Raw genomic sequence first — 24,050 nt, 5'->3', positions numbered from 1 at the left:
CGAATATCTCCAAAAAGTAACACCTGCCCTGAGCAGTTCTTAGCCATGTTATCCAATGGGAGGTGGATAACATGGCTAAGAGCATTAGCTCGGTAATGCATGAATATCGCTGAGTTTTTAGCGATATTCATGCATTGCGGCCGTTTATTATCGCATTTGCGATAAACCTTGATAATAGCAAGGTTTATCTTCGATAATTTCTGACGATGCTTAGTGGTAAAAAATTGGTTGGTAAGCATCGTTAGCGATAAATATCGCTTAACTTTGGTAATATGCCCCAACGTCTGTTAACGTTCGATTCGAAGGAAATGAGGAAGTGTTGAAAAACATTGTCTGCGCCATCTTGCCTTTTTTGAAATGCCACACTTTTGTCGTGCACGGCAGCCATTTTAGATGTCTTGACCAGACCCACTCTCTGCACGCTGTCGATTCGTAGCATGGCTCCTCACCCACGCAAGCATCTTCCCTAGGCACTGGTCACCACCGCTCTCTGTCTTATGCATGGGCAATAAACCTCCCCCCATCTGCGCTGCTCTTCCCTGAGAATCACACTCTGTGCCCGCCCGACACCTCCCTTTCGCCCTATTCACTACCGCACCCTCTGACACTCCTCTTTCTCTGTGTCCGATTGTCCAGGCTATCAGCTAGCCCTGCAGATGTAGTTTATGGCCCCAGCTGTAAAGAATCACCCCTCTTCAAAGGAGTTATAGTAGATCAAGGCCCACACCCGATGAGATCCGTCACACCACACGTGTTCCTACTATCTGAAAACCATCCTGTATTGTGATTGGGGAGGGGACCGAGCCTGAAGCGGAAGATTCCAGGAATGACTCTTTGTACATCAAAGTTTTTACAATTATGTGTCACATTAAAAATATATAGCACTCCAACAAAGTAGTAGGAATATAAAACTTTAATAACATATAAATATATACAAGAAAACAAAAACAGTAAAAACATTTAAACAACGAAGAGACCGTGGCAATTTCTTTTGAATTATCCAATAGATTTATTGAAATTGACAGCACCAATAATGAAATATTCTAGTCAGTAGCGGTCTGTTGTGCGAATAGTTCCAAGGCAGCAGAACGCGCTGAAATCTAGATGGCACGAAAGTGATGTCTAGTAAGTTGCCGCCCAGCAAAAAACGGCGTGGGGCGCCGCGGGGGTGAGTGAGTCCAGTAGGCACCACAGCTATTCTTACCGGCATTGCAGAATTACTGCTGGGGACAATGCCTGTGCTGTAGCAGGGTCACAGCAGAAACAAAAAGGATTCTGTTGAAGATGTTGTTGGTTTTCAATTTGAAAACAGTTCTGGTGTCAACTGCTATGCTAATGTAGTGGTTAATGTTTTGTTTTCTCTAGAAAATGTAAAAGAGGGGGAGGCAGTCCAAAGTTCCGTTAAAAGGGCAAAGGAAAGGATCGGTGGTTTGAACTATCAGTCAAAAAGGGGAGGGGGTGCAATAATTTTTCCTACCGGGTCACACTGTGCTTTCACCGGAAGTGAGGTCTGCAGGATTCTAGTAATTCAAAGTGAGGCTGGCGCCAGCATGGGAGCGCCGACGTCCCGCGGATACAGTTTCGTCACTCCACGGGCGATCATGGCAGTCATTCCCCATCGGGGGTCGGAGACTCCCGCGGCTCCTCTAGAATCTTCAAGGTCGTGGAGGACTACGGTGGTGGAGTCAACCAGTGACCGGGCCATTTCTTTATGCTGGGCCCGCTCTTGCCAGGTCGACCGCTATTTTGAGAGTTCGGCAGCTACCGGCGATCGCGGGGTCACATGAGCGGACGGGCTCCACCCTGCCGGGCGAGACGTTGCAGCATGGCCACAGTGGAAGAACCCTTTTCCGGGCGCCTGGAGCGCTGAGGGTGCAGCTGGGAAGCCTCCACCTGGGGAGGCGGGAGAGGCCTGTTCGCACCGTCTCTCCCTCCCAGTGCACCCCACGGCGTCTCGCTTGAGATTTGTTATGGCCGGACCAGGCGACGAGGGGGGGGGGGTCGGAGGCATGTGCAAGACATCCCCCCCCAGTGTTGTCGCAGCCATTATAAAAGAAAGAAGTGTCCCGTCCGTCTTCGGGCCGGGCTTCCGGTGGATGTCGGCCGGACGCCCCTGGCTCTGGCCCCATGAACGGGTTTCTTGGTTTATCGGCTGCAGCCGGATCCCGTCGGCCTCGGCCCCCCGACCGTTGGTGGTCGGACCGGAAGAGCATGTGGCGGGACTACCTGCAACTCTCAAGGGCCACCGCGGCCGGACTGGGAGAGAGAGGGGAGGGTCGAGGAGACATTCCCCCCCCCTGCAACTGTTCAGCGTTGTAAAGGCAATCCCCTGGCCGGGTCCCGCTGGCCTCGGCCTCTCCTCCGGCTACACCCTACGTTAGGATCTCCTGGCCGAGGCGTGGCAGCAGGACCTGCCTTATATGGGCTGCTCCCGGCTGGGCGTAGCCGGAACCCTGCCCCACCTTGGAAGTTTCCAGAGTGGGGGTGGATGTTCTACTGACTTGCATTTTCCCTAGTCTATCGATTTTTTTGGCGTGGCAGGCGGTGGGACAGCGAGGGGTGATTTGGTTTCTCTTACTGTTTTTCTGGTCTCTCACCACTGGCATATTTTAACGTTTTCTTGTTTCTAGGACATTAATAGGTTTTATCATTACGTTATGTTATCGTTTCTTGGTTCGTTGTTTAATAAAAGTTCATGTTCATCAGTGGCCTACTGATTTTCGTTTTCCTATTTTTTTCTTTCCAGGTTGTTTCATGGTAAAGTTTCTGTTAACAGGATACAGTGATCACTTCGTTATTATTGCATATGTCCTTTTCACTAGGGGTGCTCTCTGGTCGGGCCAGATGACGTATCTCTAGTAAATGGTCCGGGTGAAAAAGGTGCATCAATCAGTGGGGAGTAGATAGGCATGACAGATTACAACGGGGGAGAAAGGTCCGCATTACGTACCCTTTCACTACTTGCAAAGATTTTCCTACGTTTATTTGCAAACAGGGAATACCTCCAAAAAGAACTAATTCCCAAACAGTCAATGTTCGGACAATCAATCAATCAATGAGGAATGAAATAGGTACGACGTGTTAAAGGCTTGCGTTACCTACCCTTCACTATCTGCAAAGGGAGAGAGAATATTCCTATTCTTCCTCGTTTGCAGGTAGAGAAGATCCTTAAGAGAATTAACTTCGAACAATTCAATGCTCGATTGAAACAATCAACAAGGGGTACTGTGAACACAAATGAACGCCGCTTATATACATACGCATTGCTATTTTCAACAGGTTGTTCCTAATGTTTCTATTTTAGCGAGGTCAAAAAGAGATCCCATTAGTGGCCTACTGATTTTGCTCGATTCCTTTTGTTTTTTTACACGATTTTTCGCTATCTGCAAAGACTAAACAGAGTATTGCGACTCTGTGCTTGTTTGTAAATAGAGAATGAACCAAAGAGAACAATCAATCAAATGGAGAGAGAAGCAGGCACGACGGATTACAAAGGGGGCAAAGGGCTGCGTTAACTACCCTTCACTATCTGCAAAGAGAGAGTACTCCTAATAGAAATGAGGGGTGGGGGGCAGCATTCAAAGCAGATCAGTGTGCATAAACACGAAAATGTTTTTACTTACCACGTACTTGACATTCGACAGCTTATGATATTTGCTATTAAAAAACCATTGAAATTCACTGAAAAAACCATAGGTTATAGACCATATATAGTTAGGAATTAGCATTTACAAAACCTTGAAAATTCACTGAAAAACACCATAGGTTATACACCATATATAGTTAGGAATTAGCATTTAAAAAACCTTATTTTACTCACACAAAACCATTGAAATTCCATATATAGTTAGTTGCACTAACTATATATCGCGCACCCGCAATCCACTGCTGATCATGTCACATATTACATCATTCATGACATGGTCAGTGACATCACTGATGACATCACTGATGACATCTCAAATGACATCACTGATGAGATCACTGATGACATCATCCAGTGACTGTGTGTTTCTGTAAAGTTTAAATATGTTTTACATATTGAAGAATGAGTAGATGTATAAGTGTCTGGACGAAGGATTTAGTAGGTGCATGACTGAATGTATGAGTGAGTGATTAAATGTGTCTCACTGAGTGCATGGGTTAGTGACTAAACTGTCTTAATTTGTGCATCATTATGTCTGTTGTTCTGTAAACTGCTGCATGTGTTGATCAGTAGCTATATGATTAACTATATGGGTTATTGATTGATTGTCCAAGTATTTGTATAGGAGACTGAGTGTGTGTGTGGCTGGCTGGGAGGTGTGTGACTCTGTGCAGATCAATGTGTACTTGTATCAATGATTGTATAAGAAAGTAAGTATGTGTTAGTATATGTTTGAAAATGTAAGGTGCTCTATGTTTAACTGTATAGACAAGAAAATGGAAGTGTGATTGATTCTTTACAGGACTGACTAGGTGTGTGAGTAACTCCATGGATGAGTGGCAGAGTGTAAGTGTCTGTATAGGTGTATGAGTGCATATGATAGTGTTGTAAAGATGAGTGATTGTATGTATGAATGATTGTATGGGTGAATGAGTGAATGTGTGTGTAGACGTAGGAATCAGTGAGTACGTATGTAGTAACTAGTATTGGTGTGTCAATGGTTTCAAAAATTATACTCTGTATTTAACACTGGGTGAAACAGAGGTTATATTAAAACGTGAGGAGATGCATTGTATTGTCACATGAATGATATCATCAGTGATGTGGTCATTGATGTCAAATGAGATGTCATCAGTGATCTCATCAGTGATGTCATTTGAGATGTCATCAGTGATGTCATCAGTGATGTCACTGACCATGTCATGAATGATGTAATATGTGACATGATCAGCAGTGGATTGCGGGTGCGCGATATATAGTTAGTGCAACTAACTATATATGGAATTTCAATGGTTTTGTGTGAGTAAAATAAGGTTTTTTAAATGCTAATTCCTAACTATATATGGTGTATAACCTATGGTTTTTTCAGTGAATATATATATATATATATATATATATATATATATATAAATATATAAAACTGGGAGCACTCGTTGTGATCACTGTTGTCCTCCAAGTTTCTGCACCATACAGAAGGACTGATTACGTTGGTGTTAAAAGCCTGATCTTGGTTTGCAGCGTTAGATCCTCGGAGCACCAGATCTTCTTTAGCTATAATGTTGGCACCTGTGCAGCCTGCTTGTCTATTACAATGCACAGGTGGGTGAAAGCCTCAACCTCTTCCAGTGCATTGCCTGCAAGGGTGACTGGGTTGTGCTTTTAGTATTAGCCTTCAGGATCTTGGCTTTTCCTCCGTCAATGTTGAGGCCAGATTGTGCTGATGGGACTGCCACCTTGTCGGGCTTCCTATGCATCTGCAGATGGGTATAGGAGAGTACGGCCAGGTCGTCTGAAAAGTCCAGGTTGTTGAGCTGCATCCCAGGTGTCCACTGGATCTTATTTCTTCTCCTTGCTGTGGATCTCTTCATGATCTAGTGTATACTATACATTGATACAAATCAAGAACTAAGTGCACATTCATCAGAAAAGCTGGATTTTTAGCTTTTAACCACAAAGGCTTTTGTCTGATGGGATAGTCGCAAGGAGTGCCCCTTCGAGGCCCCTGATCCCAACAAATAAGCAGAAGAACGTTCAGACCTCCTCGTTCCAAACTCCAGGATCGGTATAGAGCATTTTTCAGGAATAAAGATACTTGCAGCATCAGCATCTGGATCTTCATTACAGCCCAGAGCACAGGACACCATTTCTTGCCAAGATTAGCTAAGACTCCCTTAGTTTGCTCTTATTTCAGGTAGTAACTGTGGTCAAGTAAGCAAGGCTTACTACAGGACCTTTTAGGGGTCTGAACTAATGATGCAATAGTTAGCACAGCAAAAAAATAAAATTAAAAAATAAAAAAGGAATCCGGCCAGGGGAACAATTCTTTAAATAAAACAGAGTCTTCTTGCAGAAGGACTCTGAAAATCAGAAATGCTTATTACTTAACGATGTTGACCCCAAACACAATCTTATGATATTCTATACACTTTGGGGGATATTTTCAATAACAGTTTGCAAAGGGGCGTGGTCCTCGTGGTTTCGGTGTTTGCGTTTGAACACTGTCAGTTGGGCACACTGGCGTAACGAAACTTGAGGGGGCCTCCCTGCAAGATACATGGAGGGGCCCCTCTGGGCTTAATCAGGAGCTCTGCAGCCAGAGTGTTGTGCTGAGGGGGGCCCCTGGAGCTTTGGGGCCCCCCGCACTGGGGGGGGGGGGGCCTGTGTTACACCCCTGGTTGGGCAGTTGTTACACATTTGCAAAAGGTGCTCGTCCCATCTAGTATAACAGTCTTGAAGGACTTCCAGACTAACCGCTCAGGGCGGCTCAGCAGTTTCGGTTACTCTTGGAAAAAAAGTTATTTGGGTCCCAAGTTGATAAAGTAAGTCAGTACTGTACCCAACCTTTAGCACAGAATTTCCAGTAGCTGCAAACAGATTAAGAACAGTTGACATATGTGACCGCAGGGCTCTAGAATCCTCACAAGGATACACACTGAAACAGGAAGTTTGTAGCTATAATAGATTGTGGTCTACGATGGTCGATGGGTTGAAGTAGGGTGGTAGCGACGAACGAGCCAGCGTGTAAACTTCAAAGGCCCAATGTGCGCAGGTCTCTACAGGCCCAATATAAATTGTGAGCTAGCCTTGAAGCTTCAGGAAGGAAAAACCTGAATTTCTCAACGTGCTCTAGAAGTCTGAAAGTATGACCACTCTAGAGTGCAAAGTACATACTGTTGCCAGCAAGATCTTACAGAGAGCACAAGAGGTCTCCAGGAACCCACACAGCCTATTGAGGATGTATCAGCCCCAGGATCTAAAGCAGAGACAAAAATGTGAGCTGTGCAAAAAAGGGGGCTCAGTTAAGAGTGGGAGGGCCAAGACATGAGAGGCCAATCCTCCCAACCAGCAAGTCACTACTGTGGGGCAGTTCACCTGTCCTTTAGTGAAATATTGTGATCATTCCTCCTCCGTTGCTAGATCTGCTCTTCTGCCATGACCTGTCCGAGACTCGGGCAGAGTCCAGGTCTCTTAGCAGGTGGGCTTTGACTAGCAACTCACTCCTTGTGTTGAACTCTTTAGCGGGCTGTCATTTTGGGCAGGACTTTATCCTAGATGATTTCCAGCTGGATGGAGACTGCCATTTTCAGTTCATCACCCTGAGGAGTACTAGTCCACCAACCCACATCACCTGGCTCAAGGTCACATAAGAGAAAACACTTCTTGTTGTAGACGGCCTAGAATGCTTCAAGTGGATTATCAGGATGGATCTTGTTCAGCCCTGCACACTGAACAAGAGCCTAGTATAAGGGTCTGTGAGGAGGCAGCACTACGTGGTAACAAGGAAGGGCCATCCTTACGAGGCAACTGCACACAGGGTGTCCCACCCAACACAGATGGAGAAACACATTTTTACCTTTAGAGGTGCTAATCAGTAGGAATGTGAGGTGGACACCTAGAGTAAAGTGCATCTGACCGGTATTAAACCATCAGGAGTCTGGCTATAGAAAATAAAAATGAACAAGCGAAGTCGGTCATTAGCTGTACTGTGTTTATTGTTAGTCTACAAAAGGCTCAGGTTGTACTGGGCCAAGGGATTAACAGGTGGTGCCAAGCTGTCTGGTACCAATGAGACTCCTGATGGCTGGAATAAGCCTTCTGTTCCAACATTTCAATATTCGTCTTTCAGTTTCTCTCTTTCTTATTCATTAAGAACATTAATAAATAAATAATAAATAAATCCGTATTTGTAAAGAGCAAACTACTCACCCTCACGGGTCTCAAGGTGCTGGTGGCCATCGTGAAAATGAAGTGAGCTATTGCCCAGTCACATGGTGCTGAGCTGCCACCGGAGCCGGGGATTGAACCGTGAACCCTGTGCTCCGAAGTCAGCTGCCCTGGCCGCTGCACCACACCTCTCCACGTAAAATTAAAGCCTTAGTACGTGGATAGTCCTTATACCTGTTGTGAAGGGCATTCAACCTTGTTATAGGTCAGAGCAGATATAACTCTGGTTTAGGGCCTTGAACAACCTGTATAGCCCTCGACAGCTCGCTTTAATGGTTACCACACTGGATTTTAAGCAGATGGGGCAGGATCAGTAGGTTGCACCCACAGGGGTACAGACAACGCCACTCTCGATCTCACACTGCCACCAATCAGGTAGTCACCTTTATTCTCCTAGCAGGATTCCTACTTGGAGGCCTTGCGGCACATCAGAGCTGGCATCTGTGTGTCCTCTAAATGTGACACTACAGGTGAAAAATACTACAAATGGGTAACATGTAGATAGGGTGAAAGGCGAAATGCTGCTCTGAGCTGTTGTCCTTACAAACATCATACTGAGATGTTGGTCTTCCACCACGTGGCTTTTGCACTACAGGTTGAAAGTCAAGATGAAGGTTCCAGTAGTCATTGAAGTGGTGCTTAAAGATGGAGCCGCTTGGCACTGCTTGCACACAAAGCAATATTTAATTAGTAATCTCTGAAATGATGAGCTTGGCAGATCTGTGGTTGGTGATGCAAACATACCACCCACCCCCCAATCAACCCCTACCCCTCAGTCCCCCCCCTCCCCCAAACGTAGACACCAGTTGTCAGGAATAATTAATATGCCGGCGACAGCTCAACGCCCTTTTTTCGGTGCGATACCGGATGTTAGATTTTACTAGTATCAACACTTGAAAATGGGCATGGAGACTGATTTTCCACCAGCGGTAATGTAAGTAACCACCAGAGGATAAACCCAGCATCACGAGTAAAGCAGGCTCCTTCCATCTTAACCAGCACCTGTTACATCAGCGTGTGGCAATATGAAAGGCCTACTCAGATGAGTCAAATAGAAGGCTTGCTATTTGATAGTACTGGCAAGATGGCTCAGAGAGGCATCACCCCCCCCCCTCCCCCCGGCATCTCCCATGATCTGTATGTAGCACAGAAGTTTGAAACCTTGAAAATCCAACTCACTCTTACTCTGTGGACCTCTGAAAGATGCAAGTCCTATTCATTCAGCTAATAGTAACAGCCTGGTATTTATAGTACTTCGAAATGGCATTAAGCACCGGGTATAAAGTGCCATATAAAAACACAAGTTATCCATGCATCTCAGGGCCCTCCTAGGGGCAAGGCTGCGTGTGGCAATGAGGCCGGCCCTTTATGATTTATTTCTCATGGACTAATGCACTTCCGCTGTCCATGGAACTGGCAGAAAAGCTGAGTGAATTAAAGTGCCAGAGCCGCCATGTTTAATTAAGTAATGTTCTAGTCACAGGAGGCATCCTCCATTTGTGTAACAGCTCTCACAAAGCAGCAGCTGCTGATTCAATCAGGGCTTAAGACACCAAATCCTTTAAGTAATGCCCAGAAGAGCTTCGCGGGAGGGTGGATTCACACACCATGCAGCCTTCCGCTTGGCACGAACTGCCAGCTCTGCCAAAGGGAATTAGCCTCAACGTTGGTGAGGGGAAGGAAACTATATGGAAGAATCCTTTATGGCCAAAAGTAAAAAGGTGAAATGCTTGAACCAGTCTGACCATTGCAGACTTCTGCCAACCATTGTCTTTCAATCCCTCAAATGGACGGTCCAACTTCCTTTTGAAATAATTGAAATGGAACAAAGGAGTGCAGGACCTCGCTATCCCAAAAGAACGGTGTACTACTGAGAAGTGTAGATACTCTCTTATTAGAAGTGTTGAATGAGTGATGAGAAGTGCCGGACTCTCACCTTCTAATTAAAGGACTGCAGGTACTTCATACCTGAAAGTACCTGGACATTTAAAGCATGTACTGAGTGAATGGATTGGTATTTACATAACGCGAATCTAGAAGGGGCCCAACAAGTGCTGTGTTTTATACGAGTTGTTTGGAAGCCCCAAAGCTGTGTACGTTAAGTGGGATTTTACATTTTTAAATTACACAATTGCATTTGGCTTATTTACGTTTTAGGCGAGCTGGGGAAAGGTGTTTTTTGCTCGGAATCCCACCAAACCCGGATAGAAACCCATGTCTGCAGGTGTAAAGTTAGCAGCTTAACCACTAGAGCCCATCACTACCTACTGCCAGGGCACATCACAAATTAACGGAAACGCATGCGACAGACACGTTTCGGTCTTCCGGGCCATCATCAGGAAGCTGCAGCCTGGGTGCCTATGACACCGAGTTCAGGACCATACCAGTGGGCATGCCGTCCTACCCAAAAAGAGACGAAGGGGTCCGAGACCCAGCCCACTTAAAGCCCTGGTGACACATACAACGAGAGTACTTTTATATAGTACAAGGGATACCCAAAGGAGCAATAGGCAAGGGACCTTGGGTGCAAGTATTACTTCAGAAAACAGTGGTCCCTGACATTCAGAGAGTATTGAAAAAAATCCATATAGACCAAAATTGGAATCTATAGTGTCTGTCCAGCCGGACAGGGTTTAATTACACAATTTGTATGGATAGTCAGTATTTACAGTAAAATATCAAAGTGGAACACAGCCGTGTCCTACTACTGTACAAAGACATCTGTGACATACATAGACAAGTGAGGCAAGAGTAGGCTGTCTGCATCTATTCGGAATGTAACAGACAATATTTTCAAGAAATACACTGTTGTGATTTAGTAAGTAATAAAATCAAATCATCCAGTGTAAGGTGTCGACGGCGTTTCGATCCCTTTAAAATAATGGGATCATCATCAGGACATTTAAGTATTCATGCCTTTAAACACACAGAATTACGTGGCTCTAATTTGAATCGATGTCTGCTTGAAATTGGACCAAGAATTGACGGTCATTTTAGAGTGGGGATTCCAATCATAGCCCCGTGGAAGTCGCCGCAATGGGTTTTCACTTGCCAAGAAGCCGATGCTTGTTTGGACCACATACAACGAGAGGGCATTCCTATCGCTTTCAACATGTGCAATGGAATTTACTTCGTTATCGAGAGTATATATATTTTTTTTCTACATATTATCTATCTATATGAGGAAGTTGAGTAGACTCATAAGTGTGTTCGGCCAAATCCAAATTAGACCCATGACCAGCCGGTACTCGACACCTTGACCAGTGTAATCTGCGCTAACGACTGACAAGAACTCCAACCTAGGTGGCGTGTGTGTGTTGTGTGCGTTTGTTTCCCAACATCTGGTCCTGCGGTGGAAACAGAAGCTGGAGTTGCCGATATAGCGTGGGAAAAAATAGGCGTCTGTTCCAACTTTGAGGTTGAAGAGAATCCTCCGCGTCCCGCCCCTTACAGCCCTATGCGTGAATAAGCAAAAGCCATGTAAATCCCCCAAACTGTGATGGATCGCAAGGCTGAGGGCGTGACAGATCAGAAGGAATGTTCCCTTCTGCGGGGGGGCGCTGAAGGCCACCGCCTCAAAAGAAAGGCGAGCGTGGGAGACGCACTATGACCCCTCGGGGGTCTGCGACTGCTTCCCAGGTCATTTCGCACCTTCAGATGTGAGAAAGCCCGGCCCGAGCCGCGCCCCGCCTCCACGCCCACAATAGGCGGTCATTTGTATGTCCCGCGCAGCCCCATTGTGTCCCCATTAACAAGCGTCCTCCGGAAAGGGCCTGGGAAAGTGCTGGCCACGCGGACGGGTGTAACAAGGAGGCATTGACGGGCGCCGGCAGCAGGTGCTCCCGCCCCGTGCCTTTGTGGCGGCGACATCTGCCACGCGGCAGAGCCCCCCTGCCCGCCTGGAGCTGCAGTGCTCCCGACAATGCCCCCATCTGCCGCCCGAGCACGTAATCCGCTGCCGGCCTCTCCTCAGCATCCCAGGTCGCCCTGGCAACCGTGATGCATCACCTGCCAGTTGCACTGCAGGGCAACATACGGGCATGACGTCAGGATGAAAAGAAGAACGCCAGGCTGGAGTGAGCCGTCCACGTGGCCTTATGATGGGATTTTGCCCTCTGCAGTTCTCACACGCACCTACACAAAAGCCACCCTCCCCTTTCAACAAACGCCAGGGCTCATACAAAAGAGACAAACCCGCGCAATCGGTTCGTAACTGTGAACAGCTGTGTGGGTCGAACATGCAGAGGATATAGCTGTGTGCAACTTGCAGTTTGCATGGGCAGCTCCTCATTTCATCTTCTACAGATCAATGCACGTGCCTTTAAAGAAACATTGCCGGAGCACAGAAAGGCAGACGAATGAAGTACAAGATTATGTACGTATTTGTGGTTATAATACAAGGGTACATAACAATCAAACCTGGTGTTTATTGTAAAACAACATGGTTCAACACGGTTTTCCATTAGCCCTCTCATCTCTAGCCGCTTTCAACTCTTAAACGCCTAAAAATTGTAAAATAAAAACAGACTGATTTTCCCAAGCCTTCCACCTATTGATATAATATGAAGATTAAACGAAGTCGACATTTAATTCAAAGTACAACAATGTTGGCTCTAACCCACGCATGCGCACAATACAACAGAAGGAAATGTGTCATTTGGCGCCAATAATTTCACAACCTTACACGTTCCCCCCACGTCGCCCTTTGCCTCATTTTTTACTTTAAATACATTTTCTATATCCTGGAGTTTTACTCTTTATTAAATACAATTTCGATCTTGCACAAACAAAGGGTAACCGACACAAAGATTGCCTTTTAGGAGATGTTACGCGACACGTCTGATGTAGTATTTTCGAAGGCAGTAGCATAAGGGAAAGTGATGCAAAATGAAAGGATGGGGCACCCAGTTTCCCACATATCTATATTGAGTGGCCTTCGGCTGGACGGGCCCAACTAAACGTTGGGGGCCCTAGAAGGGCTGCCGTCCCCTCCCCACACGGCCCGCAGAGGCTTGCGTTACGCCCCTGGTCGAAAGGAGTCACAGGCCGGGCGGGCGACAACGCCGCCACGTGGGAAGGGTGGCTGAATGAATTCCCACAAGCAAATGGTTTGTTTTCCCAAATCCAATAAACAGCACGTTACCGGAATTTAAATAATCATCTGGCATTAACTACATAAACAATTCCGAATTCATATGCAAAAAGCCTTCAGTCCCTCTGCTCGGAGCTGCCGCGAGCAGGCTTGTCCCCCGAGCGGCCAGGATTGAGTCCCGCACAAACAAGGGCATGTCGCCTTTTACCACAATGAGCTCTCCGTCATGACCTTTGCTCCAGAGATCCGGGGTCTATAGCCCCCCTGCCACTCCCACCCGTGGGTAAGGAGACTCCAAAGACACCCACTGGACCAATCAGGGTTGTGGGAACCTCATAGCGGTGCCCTCGTGGGAGGCGGAGGGCATTCCTTGAGTCAGATCCCGTGACGGACCTTTCGGCTGAAAGGCAGAGTCATTCCCCCAATAATCCTTGGTCGATGGTTCCGGCCGACTCTCAGGGTCTAACGGGTCTGGAATGAGGAGGCATCCGTTTCAAGTGGGGGAAGACCACAAGTATCTCACCACAAGGACCCCCGATAAAATAAGTATTTTGAGGAGGCAAGTCCAGCAGTGACTTACCAGTCAGACCTGGCGTAATTGTACTAACCGTGGACTTGAGAGCTCGCGCTGACCTCTGTGTGAACTTCGTGCAGGTCACAGAGTCCAGTCCAGACCGGGTCAGTGCAAGTAATCATCTTTTCGACGTGCGTAAACTAGGACATTTTAAGTGGGATATAAGTATATACGGTCATTAACAGCGTTTCTAAAAGTAAAAAAAACGCTACCTGAAAACAAGTTACTTTACCCCCCCCCCCATCAATTAAACAAAGACCCAAAAAACAGAAGTTTGGGAATAGTCGGATGGGAGAAATCAGGAATGTAAGAAAAGTCTTAATCACAGTGGAATAACATTATATTGGGGCGGGTCAAAGAAAATAACCTTTTTTAAAATAAACTTGCAACAGTTACATAACTGGGGGCTCTGTATGATGGTCCAATAATGCCACTGAAGCGGTAATACTCTGGTGATATTACCAAGCCACTCAGCCTTTGTGGATTTAATTGTTCAGGCAGAACTGCCAAGTTTATCTGCTGAAATACAGTAGGTTGTCAGTTACAAATGTAATGTGTGCGCTCCATTTAAATTTTGGTGCATAAAGTAGTGCAACTGAAAACGAGGCCCAGCTAAACACTGGTGCGCAGATTTAACATTAGTAAGGAGTTGAGCCCTTAGAATACGGCAGGTAATTTTGGAATTACCAGGGAGTCTAATTTCAGGTCCGATCGCGCATGTAATTCCTCATTTTTACCCAGTTTTCCAGAACATTTCGCCTTCCTGCAGCTGACATCTCCATGGGCCAGGTGTGCAATCACTTTGGGAACCTTTTTAGTTCCTTAGTCCCATGGGCCTGTATAGGATATTCTCATAATAAGGGGCAATTACGAGGCACTCCAATATCGTGACAGTGTGCCTAAGAAGCCAGCCCACCCCAGTGATATTAGATGTTTTTGTTAAATAAATCACACCATGAATTGCTGGAATACTTAATCAGTTTTGTTAAATGAAGAGTCCTTATTACCACATCTTCATACTATGCTTGAAAAATGTGAGTTGTGAAAACACTGATTTTTGTGCAAAAAAAATAAAATAAAAGTAGTCAAGCACTGGAAAAAATATTGGATTATAAAACCCGTCATTTATACACTGTGCTCACAACTCACTACTCCCACATACTCTAGCAATATTTCCTTCCAAATTGTTAACGTTCTTACATAGCACTCCCATACAAAGGGCTAGATGTACGACTCACCAATTTGCGACTCGCAAATTGGGATGTATAACAGTGTCTCAGACACGGTTTGCGATTCCTAATGGGGTCGCAAATTGCATGCCTCATGAATATTAATGAGGCAGGCGCAATTTGCGACCCCATTAAGAATGGCCAGCACTCCCAGGGATGGTGGCTTGCTGGGGTCAGCAGACCACCATCTGGGCCTGCTTTTAAATAAAGCAGTTTTATTTGTTTGTTTTAATGCAGTCCTTGTGCATTTAAAAAAGAAACATGAAACTTTTCAGTTTCATTTTTTTAAGGGCAGGCAGTGGTCCGTGCAGTCTCACATACTCACAAAGGGGAAGGGGTCCATCCTATTTGAAGCTTGGGTACCCTTGAAAGGCTGTCCCCCCCCCCCCCCCCCCACAGTGTCCCCCCCACAGTGTCCGCAGAGGCTTGCGTTACGCCCCTGGTCGAAAGGAGTCACAGGCCGGGTGAACGACAGGAACGCCACGTGGGAAGGGGGGCTGAATGAATTCCCACAAGCAAATGGTTTGTTTTCCCAAATCCAAGAAGCAGTACGTCACATGAATTTAAATAATCATCTGTTATTAACTACATTAACTATTCCGAATTCATATGCAAAAAGCCTTCTGTCCCTTTGCTCGGAGCTGCCGCAAGGCTGATCACCAGAGCGGCCAGTTCTGAGTCCCGCACAAACAAGGGCATGTCGCCTTTCACCACAATGAGCTGTCCTTCACGACCTTTGCTCTAGAGCAGTGTTTCCCAAACTGTGGTCCGCGGACCCCCAGGGGTCCGTGACACATTCCCAGGGGGTCCGCAGGCAACAGTTTTAAAAGCACAGAAAAGTTTATTGTATAATTAGCAGCTTTCCAGCAGCAATAAAAGTGTCAAGATAAAGCCAGTGATTAATGTACCTGCTGGAGCTTGAGGAGAGTTTTGTTTAGTGGCAGCTTTGACTTAACTAATGTAGCACAGAAGGTTAATGTGCCTACTGCAAAGAACGTGTAACATGCATTTTAAAAAGCAGCATTTTATGTGCATAGGTTCGTGGTCACTGCTTTTGTCACAGAGATTCTTTTGTTACTGTGCACTTCATAAGTGACAATCGTAATGTAGCAGAGGGACCTATAAACTGTCATCAAAGAGCTGCTTGCAAACGGCATGGTACCAGTTAGTAACTTTTGTTTTTTCCCAGTTATTCATTATCCTGATGCTGCTAAAAAGATTTATTTGGGTGGAAATATATTTTTAATGTTAAAGTCAGTGCTAGCCACTGTTTTATGTTCTGAATCCTGAGTTTGTGCTTTTTCAGACCAAGCACTCTTTAAACATTTTATATACACACTTTTTTACATGTACCATTCAATGTCTCTATATGTGTGTGATGTAAAGTGCTCTGACATCCTACAATGGTATGAGCGATGCTATAAAACAAATGAAATACATGTGACAGAGGGGCTATTACTTCAATATAAAATACTAAGGGCCAGATGTACGATCCGTTTTTATATGCGTGAACGGGTTCGTGAACCCGCAATCACATGCAAAAACGTATTGGGCCATGTACATTGCCTGTTTCGCGAGTCGCAATTTGTTTGCGACTCGCTAAATAGGTTTTGCAACTTGCTATTTGGAAGGGGCATTCCCTTCCAAATAGCGAGTCTTAAAACCATGTACAAATGTTTTGCGGTCGCAAAACACTCGCAATTACCACTTACTTCAAGTAGATGGTAATGCATTTGCAAATGGGAAGGGGTCCCCAGGGGACCCCTTCCCCTTTGAAAATGCATGCAAAATATTTTTTTAAGGGCTGGCAGTGGTCCCAGAGACCTCTGCCTGCCCTTAGAAAATGAAACGAAAACGTTTCATTTTCTTCTTTTTTTAAAATGCATGGTAAATGGGCTGCATTTTTTTTTTTTAACTGCTTTATTTAAAAGCAGTCCCAGACATGGTGGCCTGCAGAGCCCAGCAGGCACCATACCCAGGAGGGCTGGCATTCCCAATAGGCTCGCAAATTGCAAGAGGCTCATTAATATTAATGAACCTCGCAATTTGCGACCCCATTGGGAATCCGAAACAGTGTTAAACACACTGTTGTACATTTCATTTAGCGACTCGCAATTTGCCACTCGCAATGTGCCGCCAATTGCGAGGCGCTAAATGAAATGGTCGTACATCTGGTTCCAAAATCCTTAAGGGCAGATTTACAAGCCCCTTGCTCCTCTTTTAGGCCACCGTTGCGTCACTTTCGTGATGCAGCGGTGACGCAAAAGATGCGCCATGGTGCAGGGTATTTACAACGTGACGCATCTGAGAGATGCGCCACGTTGTAAAGCCCTGCGCCAGAAGGAGGCGTTCCGGCGCAGGAACGCCTCCTAAAAGTGGCTGAGTGAAATCTACAAGATTTCACTCAGTCACTTTGGGGCCCATGCTGCGTCAAAACCCTGCGCCTGCTTGAAGCAGGCGTAAGGATTGACGCAGCATTAACAAGATTCGGCCCCCCAGAGCATTGCTGGAGCTGCGTCGTGCTTGCGACGCAACTCCAGCAATGCGCCACCTTTACAGCACAGATGCGTCATGCATCTGTGCTTTTTTGTCCCATGAGGCGCAGCATTGTAAATGCGGCGCATCAATGGTAGCGGAGGCATGGCGCACAATAAGTGGCACATCCCTGCTGATATGCATGGATGCGTCACTTATTGTAAATCTGCCACTAAGTACTTTGAGTATTTGTTTTGTGTGCACACGTGTGTATTTTTTTTCAAATTACTGTTTTAATATTTGAAATTTAACTCATACAAATTGCTTGGGGTCCCCGGCTTCCAGTGGTGACTCAATGGGGGTCCTCAGGAGTCAAAAGTTTGGGAACCACTGCTCTAGAGATCTTAGGGTTATAGCCCCCCTACCACTTCCACCCATGGGTAAGGAGACTCAATTAGCAATGGCCAGCACTCTCAGGGATGGTGGCCTGCTGGGGTCAGCCGACCACCAAGTCTGGGCCTGCTTGTAAATCAAGCAGTCTTCTTTAAAAAATGCAGCCAGTGTGCATTTAAAAAAGAAAAATGAAACTTTTCAGTTTCATTTTTTTTTAAGGGCAGGCAGTGGTTCCTGGGAGGGACCGCTGCCTTAGGGAGACCAGATCTTGAGAACCAAATACCGGAACATTTTGAAAAAATAGAAGAACTACCATTTTACATCAACAGAGCATCGCACAATGACAGCTGTTATCAACATAGAAACACAGAAGAGGCACTAGGAAAATAAATACAATTTAATTTCTAAAACCAGTATCCTACCTGTTAATTAAATGGCTTAATTATAACAGCTGCTTAATAGCACTGTTTTAGAACACACAAAAACCGCCACTCACCTGTTTAAGTCAACCCCCTCTAAAAACCGGGACATGAGCCAAAACTGCCGGGACAGCTGGAGGGAAACAGGGACTGTCCCGGTAAACCCAGGATGCTTGGTCACCCTACAATGCCTGCCCTTAAAAAATATTTTCTCACATACTCACAAAGGGGAAGGGGTCCTCTGAGGATTCCTTCCCTTTGCGAGTGGTTTACAACCTACTTGAAGTAGGTGGCAAACTGCAAGTGTTTTGCGGCCGCATATGAGGTTGCAAAACAATCGTACACGGCATGGTGACTGCAGCTGCAAACCGGAGGATCCCCGGTTTGCGACCACAAAAAAGGGTCCTACATCTGGCCCAAAATACATACGTAACAGGTAGAGGATAAATTACGTATTTGTACTTTGTGTATTTAGACTAAGAATATAAGTGGCTCGTGCTCCAGCGTGAGAGGAAAGGTTATAGGTCACAAACTGTGGAGCTCCAGCAGTAGAGTACCACGCAGCTAATAACTGCACAGTAGCTTAACTGAATTAACCGCATGCGTGCGGGCGGAATTCCGCCCGCACGCTGACTTTTATGGATTCGCATGTTACGTGACAAGCTGGGCTCGTCATCAGCGTAGCAGGAGGCTACCTCATGACGAGCCCAGCTCGTCATCAGCGTCGAAGGGGTTAAAGAGTCGCGTTCTCCTACTCTAAAAAGTCTCACCGCCAGTCAAAAATGCATGGGATGAGCAAGATCAAAACTAAACTAGACGTCTGGCAGGCCAATGCACTAATCGGCAGGTTAAATATTCCCTCAGGCTCCCCCGGCCGCAGTTCAGCTCAATGCACACTAGCGGAAGTGGCGTCAGAGGCACTCACCGTTGTGATAAACCGGTACAGAGGCTGCCTCCGCTCTGTGTACTTGACTGTGATAGGGCTGAGGTCGTAGCGGAACCAGATGGCGGGGATAATGCGCCCCGTGTGGCTGTATGCCACGTATTCCTAAACAGGTGAGTGAAAGACAAGGTGTTAGGATCCAGTCAGATACAACACTGGAGAAGTGACAAACCACACAAGTACATTGCACCAAACCTTTCAACCATTGCTCTCCTACAGTAGTAAAGTCCCATCAACAGTGTGACCAGGCCCTACTCACTTGCACAGTGCACACACACACACACACACACACACACACACACACACACACACACAACCCAAATCCCCCCCCCCCCCACGTTGAGTTTTCCACAGCAGGGCCGTGTCAAAAAATGAAAACATACTCACCGACACTTGGATTTTGCTACTTTGTGCCCATTGGGTTTTGTACACATTTATGCATTTACAGTACTTGCCACATGAACCAGTATCTGCAGCACACATTTTCAGCAAAAAATATTGTGTCCAGCTCAAATTAATTAAAAGGTACCAGAAGAACTTCCATACGTGATACCGCAGTTGTAGACATTTTGTAAAAGTTAACTGGTCAACTATCAGCTACGCATTGCTTTATTTAGAAGTTAAACTGGTACAAAAGCGGTGAAACGTTTGCCCTAGCAGTATAATATGTTAAAAAGCCAAATCTCCAAATAAAACAGTTTGAGAACGTGCCACACAATTTTCCTATTCTTGGCAAATAATTTAGACAAAGCTGTTGCACAGTTTGGTTCCTCCAGTGCCACGTAATTACAGTTGCTCTGCCTATAATCAATCTTGAACCTGAGGCAACTAACCTAGAACAAATGTATGCTTTGACGGTGGGCAAGAGGCCTAAATTAAATGAGCTAAGATTTTGCCACACGTGTGGAGGCTGACTCAGCCTTACCTACCTTGCTAAGTTGAAACAACAAGGAATACTATTCTAAGACTAAAAATTATTGTTCAGGTACCAAAAGCCAATTCATTGTGTGCTACATCAATAGTTATTAATATTCTGCTTGTCACTACTACAATTGGGTCACCATATCTCACCTAGAAATGGTCTAGTTTAATTCTGCCTTCTGAACATTGCAGCGACTGTTACAGACCTCAACTGCACAGGGGCAGAAGTGTCCCACGAACAGGTCTCCCTGAAATGCCAGCACTCTACTCTTAGCTAAAGGCTTATTTCGATGCACCGTAAAAAGAGGGCCTGAGAAAAAGGGCCTGAGAAAAATCAGAGGGAAGTGGTGCTACAAAAGAAAGGTCATTTTGTCTCATAAAATACAGGCTCAGGGGTAAAAAAAAAAAAAAAAAAGACAGGAAGGCGATAAGCATAAGAAAAGACAAGAGGCCCAAGAAAACGTGGTAAAGAATGACCAAGGGTAAACTAGGTAGAAAGGTGTGGTGAAGTGCAAAGGGCTGGAGAAAAGAAATAGGCCCTTGAGGTAATGGAGTGACAGAATGGACCAGAATAGTAGTGACAAAGAGAGCAAGGCGACGGCAGTTGGAGATTTGGAAACGAAGGGGAACATAAAAAAATAACAAGGCAGGGTTAAAGACGGTGAGCATGAGGAAAGATGGTAAAGTGAAACATTGGTAATAAAAGGAATGAGAAAATAAAAAAAAGTGGGCATGAGATAAAGGGGAAGGAAGTGTCCCAGAAAAAAACTAAAGACCAAAGAAGCGGGGGAAATTCTGCATGAGAAGACGGTCAAGAAAAAAAGAAGAACTGGACTGTATCAACGTAGCTTCCTCCAGCACATGTGCACATTTGGGGATGATGCAAAAGAAAGGACAAACGCACACACACACACACAGACGGTCCCAAGCACCCTTGCGCTTTGCCCATACCTTGTTTGCCACGGTGTACTGGTAAGAGTACATCTGCTTTCCCTTGATATTTTCATAGACAGTCGGAACGATCTTTAGGATGTAATCGTGAGAAGCCAGTGCTAATGAACAACAAATACAAGAAGGAAACTAATATCAGCAAAAGCTTGGAGATGAGTCACAGCTTGCCAGCACATCACTCCCTAAAACAGGGCACATCCTACAAGACCATTTATCTCATGGCACCATCCAGGACATAAAGCACCCTCAAACAGCACCAAATATTACTCATGCCTCCATCCTACCGTGCCAGGACCCCAAGCCAGAATCCACAGGTCCATCTATCCATCGACGTCCCAAGATACCAACGTTATCCGCTTATACAATGCATCCCGCTACAGTCCTATCACTCTCATGGCAAGATCTGTACTATGAAGTAATCAATGCATCCAGCAAGATAGGGTTTGCTCCCTGGGCTCCGTTTAGCCCCCGTAATTTCAGTCATAATGGTATAGTCCTATACTGCGCCCCTCCAATTTTATTCCTGCCCGTGCATAAACTTCCATGCGCACTCCTGCTACAGCGGGCCTGGCTTTGCGACAGCCCTTACACTACTGATCTAGGAGTGTGGTACCCCACTCAAAGTGATGCTTGTTGATACGTACGGTTTGAAAACAGCCGATCCGCTCCAGCCAGTGCGTTGAACGCTCCATTGACATTTGCAACCTGCAAAGGAGAGAGGGAATGAGAGCCAGTTTGCGTGAATCCTTAGAAGTCGTGCTATTGTGATAGAATGAAGTAGACTGCAGGTCAGAAGACTTGTGGATTAACAGAAGAGCTGCACCTTCAACTTCAAGTTGCTAGTTTGGCAATGAGGCAAGGCCAACACCACTTCTCTTAAGGGCACACCCAGCTAATCTAACCACAGCAAATGATACACAGCTTAATGCCAAGAACTGTGCGCTACTTTAAGCATCACAACAAGATCAGGATTAAAAATGTTCAATTAAGAAAGTGACAGGGGTCTTCTGAAATGCAGCACCTTTAAAACACTTCACTCTTTGTTAGCGAGTCCCACTGACCATAAAACTAAATCACACTAACAAAATTCCCTACCGTCATAGGTGATGGCTTAAATGCACTGTTGAGTATACCTTTGTTGATATGCTAAGGTGTATGTGAATAGGCATATATAAAAAAACAGAGGTAAACCACACAGACAAATTTGAGGTAAAAATAATTAAGTATAAAAATAAAATTAAAATAAATTAAAATAATTAAGTATCCCTCGTGTTTTGAGGGATACTTAATTAAAATAAAGTTGCCAAAAGCACGTGCTGAATTTAAAACGGATTGTGCTGCACTATGTGGAATGCAGAGGGTAAACTGTCACTCAATCAAAAAGGCCATCCTAAAGGAAACTATAGTACAAGGTGTAACATATGTAAATACCATATAACGCATAAGTTATAGATATTCACATAAAAGAACATAGCAGCATAAGAACGTGAGGGCATGAAGGCAATGCTTGTGACAGGCACTGCCTTTGACCCTGGAAACACAGACAAGATACTACTGCAAGCTCACGGGATTGTTGAGTAGCTCCTTTTCAGGCCTATGACCCAGTAGGAGTAGTAAAGCCAAACAGTCGAGGCTTGGTCTTGAAGATTGGTTGTGACGTGTGTCAAATTTCAAACAGTACAGTCCATCATCTTGTGTGTTTTGCTGTTCACCCTAAGTGGGAAGGGTATGCCCAGACGTGGGTCCCGGGCTCACTAAGCCACTGGAGGCAAGCTATCCTGGCTGAAGACGGCTGATAGCCAGAAACCAGTCCTAGGATGCTTGATTCCGGTCCAGGAAAGACATGGCTTTGCAGTTCGGTCTGGACTGTTGCCATGAGGCACAGGGTCAGACTGATTTGCATATGGCCATGTCTGAACTGGGGTGGCTTGGTGAGCAAAATAACGATGGATTAAACCCAGATCTGTGACTGGGGGTGAATGTTTTGCCATTGTGCAACATTCCGTCCATCATCTTGTGTGTTTAACTGGGGTGTCCTACCAATACAGGACCCACATGCGCATGATCAAGAAATTAAGATTTTCATGCCACTGATTCTGTTGCATCTGTTTAAGCCAAGAGACTGCACTTCAACTACTTTTCAAATTGTAACCCTGCATCCAAAAGAATCAGATTGTAAGTAGTCCAGCAGCACAAAAGTTAATGTAAATTGCTTGATGGCCCTTATTCAAAACTGGTTCGATATTGTCTTTGTGTTCAATTTTACAATATGTTATTTCCTGTCTCTAGTGGCTAGGTGGCCAAATAACCACCGCTAAGGAAGATGGTTTCAGACACATCATAACAGGTTTCACAATCAGTCTGACACTTGTGTGTTCGGAAATGCCATGTCTACAGTCAGTCAGTGGACTTACACAAAAAAATTTCAATATCCAGAATGATGCAATGGTACAGTTGCCTGTGTGTGGTAGGGACTCAAAAAGGAACCCAGCCAATTCTGCATATGCGGTGGTGGATTCCTCCAAAGGTCCATTATTGTCAAATAAAATGGAATTAAAGTTTGATAGTGAGGATTCAAACACTGGAAAAGAAGTTTGCGGTTGAAAGGGGATTGAAGACTCCCTGTCGGCTGATTTTCCATGAGGGGTCACTTCATGGACAGCCATGTTATATCAGACAACTGCTTTATCAAGGTGAGGTTATTATGGTGCCTCTGAAATACCAGGGTCTTGTGGTCCGGCCTGCAGATACAACGTAGGCTTGATGGGCAACAGGGCTGGTCTTTCCTCGGACAGCGCCCTGGGCAAAACTAAATTTGGTGCCCCACCCGATCCTCCTCCTCCACCCTTTCTCTAACTCCCACTCCCATTGGTGATGCTGGTGGAGGCCCTTCAATGCTCCCTGGTCAGTCCTGGCTCAATACCTCAGCCCAGTGAACAGCCTGTTAGTACACGTTTGCCCCTTGTCACCTCACCTTAATTACCTATTCAGTTGCTAAACTAAATGGAGAGTCCATGTTAGGGGGTGAGGGAGAATGATGAGGAGATGAGGGAGAATGATGGAGGGAAAAAGGTAATTGAAAGAAGGATAAAGAAAGTATAGGGCTTGCACTCCAGAGTTAATGAACAGAAAGGCGGCCTAGAATGAAAATATTAATGGCAGCTTGGGAGGTGATTAATGTGT

The 24,050-nt window shown here is 45.5% G+C and overlaps 1 protein-coding gene across 1 annotated transcript in view; it reads right to left on the bottom strand.

Moving 5' to 3' along the window:
- Nucleotides 1-24,050, bottom strand: part of ERGIC1 (endoplasmic reticulum-golgi intermediate compartment 1) — a 264,315-nt gene that overhangs the window by 5,078 nt on the left and 235,187 nt on the right. Inside the window, exons 7-9 of the mRNA XM_078653011.1 lie at nucleotides 21,512-21,572; nucleotides 20,868-20,968; nucleotides 18,978-19,100 (exon numbers count right to left, since the gene is read on the bottom strand). Coding sequence (XP_078509137.1) covers nucleotides 18,978-19,100; nucleotides 20,868-20,968; nucleotides 21,512-21,572 — 285 coding nt within the window. The remainder of the gene's footprint in view (nucleotides 1-18,977; nucleotides 19,101-20,867; nucleotides 20,969-21,511; nucleotides 21,573-24,050) is intronic.

Source organism: Lissotriton helveticus, chromosome 7 (genome assembly GCF_964261635.1).
Source record: "Lissotriton helveticus chromosome 7, aLisHel1.1, whole genome shotgun sequence".
Taxonomy (NCBI): Eukaryota; Metazoa; Chordata; class Amphibia; order Caudata; family Salamandridae; genus Lissotriton; species Lissotriton helveticus.
Note: the sequence above shows the minus strand (reverse complement) of the source record. Positions and strands in the feature narration are given on the sequence as shown.